The sequence below is a fragment of the Ctenopharyngodon idella genome, chromosome 8 (assembly GCF_019924925.1).
Source record: "Ctenopharyngodon idella isolate HZGC_01 chromosome 8, HZGC01, whole genome shotgun sequence".
NCBI lineage: Eukaryota > Metazoa > Chordata > Actinopteri > Cypriniformes > Xenocyprididae > Ctenopharyngodon > Ctenopharyngodon idella.
This window is the reverse complement of record NC_067227.1, coordinates 2,197,881-2,210,648: the sequence shown is the minus strand read 5'-3', so window position 1 is coordinate 2,210,648 and position 12,768 is coordinate 2,197,881. Positions and strand designations below refer to the sequence as shown.

Genomic DNA, 12,768 nt, shown 5'->3' with positions numbered 1-12,768 from the left:
AGGTGCGTCGTCCATCTTTTTTTACAGTCTGTAGTCATAATAGGAAGACTATCACAACTTCCTTTTCATGCCGACACAGCTTTATTCACTGTGATGACATAATTTCCAATGAAACAGGAAGACAGAGCGGGATATATCGAGAAAATCCCTCCCTTTTTTTTCAAAATAGTTAATAGCGTTTCACCTAGATCACAGCTCGGCCAGAGCCGTTGAGCTAGTAAAACCACATTTTCCTCATAATCTCTAACCGTTTCTTCTCCATATTGCTTTAAAATATAGCATTGCTTGTAGAATTCAAATGTGTCCGAACGTTTTGTGGTCTTTGCCGACTCGCACGTATATTATTCGCTCTGTGCTCTCGTGTCTCTGGACCGGAGCAGACTGTGCTCGCGCTGCGGCAGTTCACGTGATATATAGAAAATGGTAAAATATGTAATAAATATGCGAACAATTGACTGATTTCAGACGCAGCTTCAGCGTCTGTTTATAGTGTAAAAGGGGGCGGGACTTCAGAATCTAGAGAGCATTTGATTGGACAGAAGATTTGATGAGAAGCTGAAGTCCGCGGTGATGTCATGAAAATCTGTGATCCATTTTAGGGAAGTGTTTTGAACACTTATATCTCCTAAATGCGAATTTTGTCATTGTTTTGGAACACACCAGCTTATTCATAACCTTATGGCTAACATATTCATACTAAAAGCTAAAAAACTTAAATTTTGATTTCACAGGACTTTAAGGCAGAATGTAGCTAGTAGGTGGTAAGCTTGTAAAATTAATGCAGAGTTGCATAATATTAAGTTAAAGGGTTAGTTCACCCAAAAATGAAAATAATGTCATTTATTACTCACCCTCATGCCGTTCCACACCCGTAAGACCTTCGTTCATCTTCAGAACACAAATTAAGATATTTTTGATTAAATCCGATGGTTCAGTGAGGCCTGCATTTAAAGCAATGACATTTCCTCTCTCAAGATCCATAAAGGTACTAAAAACAAATTTAAAACAGTTCATGTGAGTACAGTGGTTCAATATTAATATTATAAAGCGACAAGAATACTTTTTACGTGCCAAAAAAACAAAATAACGACTTTTCAACAATATAGTGATGGGCCAATTTCAAAACACTGCTTCGGAGCATTACGAATCAAATCAGTGACTCGGATCTCCTATCAAAATGGCTAAACTGCTGAAATCACATGACTTTGGCGCTCCGAGTCACTGATTCGATTCATAGCCTTTAAAATCTTGAGCAGAAGTTGTGTTGAAATTCAGTTTATCTAAAGGTTGATTTTAACTTATGTTCCCTCACGTAACTTACAATAAATGTAAATTTCCAGTGATATACAATACTTAATCATGAAATTATGTAATCAATTATTATATGCATAAATAACATTCCAAATCTGTATTTGAAATTAACAGAAATAAATACTGATACAAAAAACAAGAAATGACATTTATTTATGATTTTATTTGGCAAGCACATGGAGGATGCACACAAAAGTATTCTGTTTAGATGGGGTTTGTGTTGAACAATTCACAATGTTCTCTCTATTAAAATGTAAACAAGTGTAAATGTCAACATCACATGTCTAAAGAATTTTTCAGGCAAAACAAGAGCTAATTTAATCAATCTGCTCTTTTATTCCAACCATTACTCCTGGTCGAAGGCTTCTGTGAATATTTAGTTTATACACAGAGTAACGATTCAATTAAGTTTAATGGTGCAACTCAAAAATATTTGGTAGTGCCCCTTTACATCGCAGCTTATGCACAGCTAGTGCAACATACCTCTGGTCATCATTCACTTTCACTGTATGAAAAACAGCATCAACATTGGGCCTAACAGCTCCTTTTGTTTTCCATGACAGAAAAACTTTGGAATGATATGAAGGTGGGGTAAACGATGACAGAACTTTCATTTTAAGGCATTCAATTTCAACTCAGAATAAGAAATTCAACACAAGCCGTTGCATATAAAACAAAAGCTGATACATTTATTGATGCATTTTGAGCTAGAAATTTGATGTCAACTAAACGGCAAAGCGACAATCCCAATCGTAATGCATGCCTTTGGAGAAAACAGACTCACAACCAGTGTTTCAAAAGTCCATATCTGTTGACCTGCGTTGTCTCTCTCAAAACAAAGCAATGTTCCACATATTAAAATTTACTGCAGCCGTCTCATAAACATGACAAACAATGTTGAATTTAAACTGCTGTATACTCTGCAACCTTCAACCATATTCTTCGAGCGTATAAATCAAGGCTGGTACTTTTGTCTTGGCTGCAGGAGCGTGAGCTGGTAGCGGGAACAGGGTTCACTTGGCTGAAGCGAGTTTGCGTCTCTGTACGTGTAGTGATGCATCAGCCGCTGGCAGGGAGCCAGTCATCACTGGAAACAGCGTCTGCCGTCTGATGCATTTGTAGCACAGCACCTCGCTAAGAAGGGTCGTTCACACCGCTATAAATAAGGAGCTAACGGTTACAGTCGGCTTTCAGCAGGAGACGGCATTTACACTGTTAGCTACGCATTATAATATTTAATCACCCCTACTAACCTGCAGTCAATTTCACTGTAAACACAATTTATGTTGTAAACTCGTCAGCGAGAGTGATGTTTACAAGGTTCTTTATGCGGCATGAAAGGTTTCATGATTCGTTCGTCATCAGCCTTTATTGGATGTAATCCTTGTAGAGTAACATAAGTGTTACCCCACTTGATTTTAACGTACGGTCATTTCATTACATGAAGCGAAACATTTATAACATCTCTCTGACATAGTTTATTTTGGACGATATTTAATTCATTGAGAATTTCCTTCCAATTTCCTGTGATCATTATAAAACGCATCAAATCGGACTCGTTTAAGACATGAAGAGGAAAACCATAAGAACCTTTTCAAATACATATATTTATATAGCTTAAGTCTGACGCTGTACTGAGTACCATCAGGAAGAGAGCAGCAGTTGTGAGCCACTTGCTGCATCAATGATACAGGACAACAACATTAAGTAACAAAACTGGCCATCTATCAGCTCTTAATAATATAATTTCATCTACAGCTCTCATCGCCGTCGCTTTCACAAAAGCTACACTTCAAAAAGTTCTACATAAACGCATCCTGGTACAAAAAAAGCAACAAAATTCAAATAGTGTAATAAAAATAAGGGTAGAGTGTAAATATATATTCATATTTATACATTTCTAGATGTATTTACAGTTAAAGCCGTCAGTCAGATAAACGGAGTGCCCGTTGTTAAAATACATTCGGGCAGACCATTTAGTGAAATACATTTTCTTAAGAATTTGGTCTCGGAGGCAAAATAAAGGTCCTTGTTTAACACCGATAGAAAATATAAACACTCCCAACATCCGTCAATCTGTCCCGCACACAAAACAATGGCGAGGTTTTCTCTACTACAGATGACAGAGGTGGATATTTCCTACTGAAAAGTCTTGAGAAACATACACGTACCACTTTCTGCTCAAGTGCCCTATAGCTTTATAGCAACAACAGGTAAAGGGGTCAGTGAACGGCCGGTTTGTTCTCTTCCAGCTGTGTGAAACAAGCCGTATCATTGTGATGTCCATCTCAAGCGCTTCAGCTCTGTAGTGTGCTGTGTGGCAAAGCATTGTCTCCATGAGTTCATGAGTTGAGTCCAGCCAGCCGCACACTGAAGAGTGACTGGTGGAAGGTGAGGGAGCTCAGCGCTTTTTAAACGCCACTCCACGGTTGGGATGTGGGGGGAGTTTGGGCAGGCAGGGCTCATCAGCACCGGGGTCATGGGAGAACACAGAGTCTTCACCTGAAGAGCAGGTAGAGCTGCGTGTGTCTGGGAAATTTGGAGAAAACTGGTCCAGAGACACAGACAGGTCCAGATACTCCTGAAAATGTAAAACAAACACAAAATGTATTATTTTTAATATTACTGTTAATACAACAACAACAACAACAATTATTATTATTATATATAAAATAATAATAATAATAATAATAAAAACATCATTTTAATTATAATTATATTTAATAATAATAATCAACAACAATAACAGTTGTTCTTGTTTATTATTATTATTATTATCATCATTTTAATTACCGACCAATAACATAATAATAATAATAATAATAATAATAATTATTCTTTGTTAATGAAATATTACTGATATGATTAATTATTGATTAATAATAATTATTATTCTTGTTTATTATTAATATTACTATTATTATTATTTTTAATGACTGAATAATAATCATCATAAAACAACAATGTTGTTCTTGTTTGTTTTTATTTGTTAATGTATTATTGATATCAATTATTTAATAATAATAATAATTGTTTATTATTATTAATGACTGAATAATAATAGTAATAATTATTATTAGATAATGTATTATCATCTGTTTGTTACTAATGACTGAATAATATCATCAGCCTTAATAATAATGTTGTTCTTGTTCATTGTTATTATTTACTGATAATAATGTTATTATCATTATTACTATTATTAATGTATTTTTATTGATTATTAATTATTGAAAAAAATAAATAATATATTATTGAATAATAAGAATAATAAGTAATTATAATAATTATTATTATTCTTTGTTAATGTATTATTATTATTATTATTATTATTGATATGATTAAATATCGAATAATAATGATTATTATTCTTGTTGTTGTTATTACTATTATTATTATTATTATTAATGGCCAAATAATAATAATCATAAAAACAATATCAATAATAACGTTGTTGTTCTTGTTTATTGATATTATTTAGTGAATGTATTATTTATAATAATTATTGAAAAATAATATTAATCATTTCTATTATTATTTAATATTAATATTTTTTATTATTATTAGATAATGTATTATTATCTGTTTATTATTACTAATTAATGAATAATAATCATCATCAATAATAACGTTCTTGTTCATTGTTATTTACTGATCAATAATAATAATAATAATAGTTATTATTGTTATTATTATTATTTGTTAATGTATTTTTATTGATATTATTAATTATTGAATAACAACAACAATAATTATTATTAATGGCTATATAATAATAATAATAATAATTGTGTTGAATTATTGATATTAATTTCTGAATAATAATAATAACAATAATAAAAATAATAATTATTATTATTAATGGGTGAATATTTATCATTAATATATTATTTGTTTATTATTAATGACTCAATGACAATAACAACAATTATTATTATACATTATTTATTTATTTATTCATTATTTTTATTCAATAGTTACTTATTTAATATACCTGGAGCTATGCTGTCACAATTAAAAAACTTTTTTTTTTTTTTTTTCCAAGCACAGCTGAAATGTCATGCGAAGTATTGAAAGCTGATTTGTGGATTATGTTCTGATTGAGCTTCTCACCTGATTGGACGTCATAGAGAGGGTGCGGTCTAGATCTTCCACCAGCTGTTTGAAAGTGGGTCTCTGAGATGGAACGGCATGCCAGCAATCTCTCATCATCATATACCTTCAAGAGGAACACAGTTTTAAAGACCATCCTAAGATCTCCACCATCGTGAAGTCATATCATTACAACGATCAAGGGTCTTACAGTTCATGGGTACATGTGGAGGGCCGGTCCATGCGGTGGCCTTCCTTTAGCAGTTTAAAGAGTTCCTCAACAGGAACACCTGGGTACGGTGAGCCACCAAGAGTAAAGATCTCCCACAGCAACACCCCAAAAGACCACCTAACATGAAGACACCATCAGAATGATCATTATTAACAGACAAAGGCATCATGTATCTGAGTGAGTTTGAGAGAATATCTTCAGACGTACACGTCACTCTGATGGGTGTAAATGCGGTCGAACAGAGCTTCAGGCGCCATCCATTTCACTGGTAAACGACCCTGTGGAAACACAATTACTTTATTCACTAACTCATCACCTGTTTGAGATTACAGATCAAAATCCTGCTGGGATCGAAATTGTAATTATGACTCAAAGTATGTGTTCAAAGAAAATCAGGGCCTGTTAATTATGACAAGAATCATCTCTTAAAATACAATCATTCAGATTAGCATCAGATAGTTCATTAGTACTCACTGACAGAACTAAACAGCAACAGAAGTCCAGATTAAAAACATTTAGTATTTAGTAAAGTGATTTTTCTTATGTGTCTCAGGGTGTGTTCACACTTGTAGTTTGGTTCTCTTGGCCCGGACCAAGAAAGAAAATGATACATTTAGTCCTGGTTCACACACACACACACACACACACACACAAAAAGGCTTTTATGACGTATATTTTTTTTGACAGAACTTGTAGAACATCCAAAACAATGCTGAGTGCTGGGCTAAATGCGCTCGCTGTACATGCGTACATATGATGGTATATGATGGAGCTGACAACTCATGAAGAGCTTATAAAATGTGTAAAGGAGTCAAAACAGCAGCAGGAATCCCTCCGTCTCACACACAAATGAAGATCTGCTGCGAAGAGATGCGGTTCTGATGTAAAAATATGATTTCTTCTAATTTATATAATATATACATTTTACAAAACCACAAGAAAATCAAAGCCAAAATCTAAAATCTAATCAAGTTGTTTTTCAAATTTTAGGTTGATATCTCAAAAATTGAGCTTCGAGTAAGATTTTGTTTGGGCGCAGTACCAAACATTTCCACTAACATCCAGGCTCCGTTGGTAATCATGAAACCATTTATTTCCATAATGTTCATACAATTTATGAAACTCACATTCTATTCAGAAGTAGTGGGACGATGACAGTTAAGGGGAAAAAAAACATGCACAAACAAATCCAAATTAAACCCTGCGGCTCGTGACGACACACTGATGTCCTAAGACACGAAACGATCGGTTTGTGCGAGAAACCGAACAGTATTTATGTAATTTTACCTCTAATACACCACTATGTCCAACTGCCTTGCGCATCCGTTTGGTGAGATCGTTTCGTGTCGTCACGAGTGCAGGGTTTAATTTGGATTTGTTTGTGCATGTTTTTTTTTATTCTCATAGATGGTGTTACCGTTTCAATGCATTATATGACTGACAGACCGCAACGGTTGGAGTTAAAAATCATCATTTGTGTTCTACTGAAGAAACAAAGTCACCTACATCTTGGATGCCCTGGGGGTAAGCAGATAAACATCAAATTTTCATTTTTGGGTGAACTATCCCTTTAACTGAACCAAACCTGCCAAGTGTGAACACACCCTCAGTCTGAAATCTTACATTGGTGGTCTTCTTGTAGTAATCAATATGATGGATGTCTCTGGCCAGGCCGAAGTCTGCTATCTTCATAACGTTATCTTCAGTTACCAGGACATTACGGGCAGCCAAGTCTCTATGAATGCACTACAACAGTGAAAACACACATGTGGATTAATCAAGGGAACAATTATAAAATCATATGTTAACTGAGAACAGAATAGCGTTTGAGATGCCAACCTTCTTGGATGCAAGGTACTCCATGCCACGAGCCACCTGGTAGGCGCAAGAGATCAGGTCTTTGATTGACATGTTCTCCACGGGCACCTGGTCGGGGTTGTAGCAGTACTCCATCCCAGGTGGACGGCGTACACGCAGATACTCTCTCAGATTCCCCTTTGCAGCGAACTCCACGATGACGTACAGCGGACCTGACAATGGCCATATGAAACAGTCACATAATTCATGTAGGAATATAACAATTGAATACAATTAGTGATTGAATGATATGAGTTTTGGGTCACACTTTGGTGTGTCCTTTATTTCAGTGTCCTTGTTACAGATGTTACATGTACTTACTGTATTAATAACAATAAATTATGCATAATTACATGCAACTAACCCTGAACCAAACCCGCTATTTACGTTCAGCACTTTCAGGTTCCATGTCAGAACGCCAGCTCAGTATTGGCCAAAGCTGATCACGTGAGCAGCCCGACACATGCATGTGATGCTGACGCAGGAGCCGGCCAATAATAAGTCGGCGTTCTGACGTAAACACGGAAGCGCTGAATGTAAACAGCATATGAGAAGGACAGGGGACAGACGTATTGGTTGAATAAAGTCATTATTTTTGTTTTGTTTTTACGCACAAAAAGTATTCTCGTCACTTCATAACATTAAGGTTGAACCACTGTAGTCACATGGACTATTTTAACGATGTCTTTACTACTTTTCTGGACCCTGAATGATGGTAATTAGGTTGCTTTCTATGGGGGATAAGGATTTTATCAAAAATATCTTAATTTGTGTTCTGAAGATGAATGAAGGTCCTGTGGGTGTGGAACGACATGAGGGTGAGTAATTAATGACAGAATTTTCATTTTTGGGTGAACTAACCCTTTAAGATTTTTGTGGAAACAGTGATACCCATTTTTTTCCAGGATTCTTTGATGAATAAATAGTTCAGCATCATTTATTTGAAATAGAAATCTTTTGAAACATTATAGATGTCTTTACTGTGGTGGCCTTAGAGAGATCACAGTTTTTGATTCATCAATGTGTGATTCAATAAGGAAGTTAGGTTCGATTAATCTAGCATGTGAAATCACAACACCTGGACTGATGACAACCTTTTGAAGCCAAAAAGCAGTGCGTCTAACAGATTGGTTTTGAAATATGATTTACGCCCGTACTGCATTATCTCTAAATGTTTCCCTCCGCCCATCTGTCTCTCTCCCGCCTTCTTAATTCATCCTTTACTCACCATCTTGTGTGCAGGCCCCCAGCAAGTTGATGATGTTCTTGTGTTTGCCAATAATCTTCATCATTTCCATCTCGGAGATGAGGTCTGACAGGTCCTTCTCTGTGGCGTCGGCTATAAAAGCAATATTGATGAACACACATATATCTTAGTATGACAGGTCACGAAACCTTCAACCTCCAAGCTGTGAGGGACAAACAGTCTATGAGCTGACAGAGCGTCCGGGGGGTTAATTTATTCATGCTTTCCTTTTTCATTTATTTCCGGTGTGGACTTGAAATCAACTTAACATTCAAGACGTTAACATGAAATAGCATTTGGAACATATTTAATTTGCATAACCTGATGCATTTCCCGGCGAAACGGAATTCTCTGTAAAAATAATGTAGCATGAGACTTGATTTTATTGGATAGTAAAAAATTTGGCTGTGCTATTACTGGGATTTTCTATAGAATAACGTCACCGCAATCATCTTTACCTTGATTAAAATTCACGTCCATCAAAACTTTACTAGCGAGACACTGGTTTGCTTTATCCAGCTAAGAAACACAGTTTGCGTATCATCTGACCATACACCTTACAGTACCACTGTTTTGGACTGATTGTTTAAATGCATTCGCTTACTGGATAACTGAACTGAAAACTTTCCCAGAGTTTAGTGCCTTAACCCTCAAAAACCGAGATGGCCGCTGGCGGCCAAAAAAGAACTATTGAACCGCTAATCCAATCTGTATGCTCTAAAATGTAACGTAAAGAGAGGAGATTCTCGGCTTTCCAGTGATATTGCATTTATCTCATTCTGACATTCTGTAAAATTGTACACAACTGTATTCAGCATTGATAATAATCAGAAATGTTTCTTGAGCAGCAAATCAACATATTAGAGTGATTTCTGAAGGATCATGTGACACTGAAGACTGGAGTAATTACAATTTAAAATATATTCAAATAGAAAACAGTTATTTTAAATTGTAAAAATATTTCACAATATTACTGTCAGAGTCAGAGTGTTTGCTAATGTTTCCGGCCTTTCACTCGCCGAGGAGAGGATAGGAAACAGACAGAATGTGAATCAGAGTAAACAAGCTGCTCTGGTATGGTATGTGACACCAGAGCTCAAATAACATGCTTCAGGGTCAAGGTGGAATACAGACGAAAGCTCAGTAGACCATCAGATTCCTCATGAGATACCGAATTCCAGACAGAGCTTGCTGGCGTATTTCCCTTTTTACACCGCACACACACAACAGTCAGCTAACAACGGTGGCAGAAAACACTTACATTTGAGCATCTTGACAGCCACTTTGGTGACACGACTGGGTTTGTCTTTATCCATCCCCATAGCCTCGGCCATCATCACTTGCCCAAAGCAGCCCTCTCCAAGCGGCTTCCCAAGAACCAGCCTGAGACACACACACACACAATATCAATCACTGACACCGCACACTTCGCCAGGCCGTTTTTGTTCATATATGCATCTTTAGTTAGTGAATGATGTCTGTTACCTGTCTCTGTGTACCTCCCAGCGTGGGTCCTGTGGCAGTTCATATTCGGAGACCCCTGAGAGCATAGGAGAACCACTGGAGGAGAGACGGGAGGGGCGGACCAGCATCCCACCAGAGTGCATCGAAGAGCTGGAGTCCACAGACACCTGTACGGAAATACTTAAAACTTACTCTCCACACAACGCAGCAATAAAAATGCACATATGAAGACTGTGATGTTGTGCGCTCATGGGTGTATGTGAGTTACTTGCTCAGGGGGGCATCTATAGACACTGATGCAGAGAGATGCACTGATATTATACAACAAACATCAGCAACTCAAGGAAAACGGATCATAATCAAAACGGAAATGATATGAACCAACATTCAATCAAAAATGAGCTCAATAAATTAGTCGAAGGAAATGAGAAAATAAGTTTGACATTTGAAACCTGCACAATACCTTGAGTTTAAATTAGGGATTCAATTCTTTTAAACATTTTAAGTCTTTTAAAGCCATATGATAGCTTTGTAAGGTGTGGTCATATTTACCACTGTCTGGTGAATTTTTGCGGGTCAAATAAAGTAATTACAATAGTAATCTATGCAATCCAAAATTTTGCACAAGGGCGAAAAATATCCGCATGCAGGTTTTGCAACAGGGTTCAAACGCAGCTGCTTGATACATCTCTAGACTATTTATTGACTTAATTTACCTTATTAAATTAACTATTTGCTCTACAAATTGCACTCAAAAATAACTTGTTGAACAAACTCAATTGAATTGAGTGCAGGAATTCCATCCTATAAATATGCATATATGAGGCTCACAGCCTAAACACAGACGCCACTCTTCTGCATAATGGTAACCACAACATTCAAAAACATTACAGAAACTCCTCTAAATGTCCAACATAACTGAACATTAAACACTAACATAAACAACATCTTTCCCTTTACTGAAAAACACAAAATTACACTTTAATCCCTAAATTTACTCTCCTAACGCAGTCCCTTGCAAAGCATGCTGGGAACTGCTGATCCACTGCCCAGTTAGCTATGTCAACATTACTTTGAGTGTTTCACTCAGCAATGTTAAGTTGACTGAACAAACACTTAAATAAAGCTAACAATACTCATTTTTAGTAGAAACAACTCAGTTAAATTAAGTTCATGTAGTTACATGAGTTTAAGTAACGTGAAAAAGGATGGTGTGAGTGAAACTAACAACAGTAAAAGTTCATTGCTTTTGAGAAATGCATCTCTATTTAGTTCCTGTCTCCATGAAGCCCCTCCTTCTGAAAAGAGCAATGTGGTCAGCTGGACAAACGTGTTGTGATTAGTCAAGCGCTTCGAATGTTCTTGGGAAATATCTACTAACACTACTAACTCACTCAACCAGACCTCTCCCATTTTTTGTGTATGCCTTAGACAGAAATTATTTAAATGAGGAACATTGTGACGTGTTCGTTCCTGAAGAAAACTCAAGACTACAATGAAGGTGTTTCAGGGAGTTCAGAAACACTGACACTGATATAGAGAGTTACTCCTGCTGGAGGGACTTTGTGCTTTGGAACTTTGCAGACCTTTTTAATGCTCAAACATCAACATTAATCACTAAAGAATGTAAAAAAGAATAATAGGTCATCTTTAACAATATTATAGTTGAATATTTTCAAACTGTATTGCGGTCCTGGATGACTTCTGAAGGTGACCTGTGCTTTTTTTTTTTTTTTTTTTTTTTTGGAGAAACATTTTCAGTATCAATCACATACTACAACACCCAAACAGTAACATTAACAAACTGGTGAAATATGATGTTTCAGTGTTTAGTGGTAAAGAGATCAAACCCCCTATCTACTTTCTGTTACCTGTCTGCGCAGGGGGATGCTCTTGGCCAGCTTGTGGACAGCCAGCTGGCTGTTGAAGTCACTTTTCTTGGCTGAGCTGTGCATTTTGGCCAGCACGGCAGTCACCACCATCACACAGATAAGGAAGAAGCCCACGCAGTAGATCAGCACCTCCAGGTACGTCTGGTTTGGCAGTTGAGTTGGAGGAATGGCTAGATTATGAAGGAAGGGAGCAATGCAAGATGGCACAATGGAAGGGAATGAGCTTGCTGACTGCAATGATTATGTGCTTATTTACCTTTATGTGCTAACAATGACATATCCAATCTATATGGGTGCCTGTACCAGCAGAGCTTGAATCTTTAACAAATCACTGCAACTGACCCTTTGCTAAGTCCCGCCTTAATGGTACTGAGCAACTGTTGCCATACATGTTATCAGACAAGCTTTTGGAAACCATGTGCTTGAATAACTTAAAATAGAATTTTACAGGAAGTATCCTAAGATATTGCGAAATGTTGTTGCTGGCGCACCTATAATAGTGACACAAGTCCTCTTTTTAAATCAGTCTCCCCTCATTCCCAAATGAACATGTACAGTGCTTAACAAATTTATTAGGCCACCACCTAATGTAAGGTTTGTGCCACAGCTGCCCTAAACTAACAGTATTGTTGATTACCAAAATCATTTTTCATGTTTCTGTAATGGTTAATCCA

General features: G+C 36.5%; 1 protein-coding gene across 14 annotated transcripts in view; it reads right to left on the bottom strand.

Moving 5' to 3' along the window:
- Positions 1 to 1,454: 1,454 nt before the first annotated feature.
- fgfr1a (fibroblast growth factor receptor 1a) overlaps positions 1,455 to 12,768 on the bottom strand; it is a 128,712-nt gene continuing 117,398 nt past the window's right edge. For 10 of the 14 annotated variants that reach the window (XM_051901871.1, XM_051901866.1, XM_051901867.1 and 7 more), the window contains 10 exons: positions 12,068 to 12,264; positions 10,224 to 10,369; positions 10,000 to 10,121; positions 8,721 to 8,831; positions 7,475 to 7,665; positions 7,259 to 7,381; positions 5,843 to 5,913; positions 5,615 to 5,752; positions 5,425 to 5,530; positions 1,455 to 3,892 (listed from right to left, as the gene is read on the bottom strand). In XM_051901871.1, coding sequence (XP_051757831.1) covers positions 3,713 to 3,892; positions 5,425 to 5,530; positions 5,615 to 5,752; positions 5,843 to 5,913; positions 7,259 to 7,381; positions 7,475 to 7,665; positions 8,721 to 8,831; positions 10,000 to 10,121; positions 10,224 to 10,369; positions 12,068 to 12,264 — 1,385 coding nt within the window. In that variant the 3' untranslated portion in view covers positions 1,455 to 3,712. The remainder of the gene's footprint in view (positions 3,893 to 5,424; positions 5,531 to 5,614; positions 5,753 to 5,842; positions 5,914 to 7,258; positions 7,382 to 7,474; positions 7,666 to 8,720; positions 8,832 to 9,999; positions 10,122 to 10,223; positions 10,370 to 12,067; positions 12,265 to 12,768) is intronic. The other 4 variants (XM_051901873.1, XM_051901872.1, XM_051901876.1 and 1 more) reach the window with 1 other exon arrangement.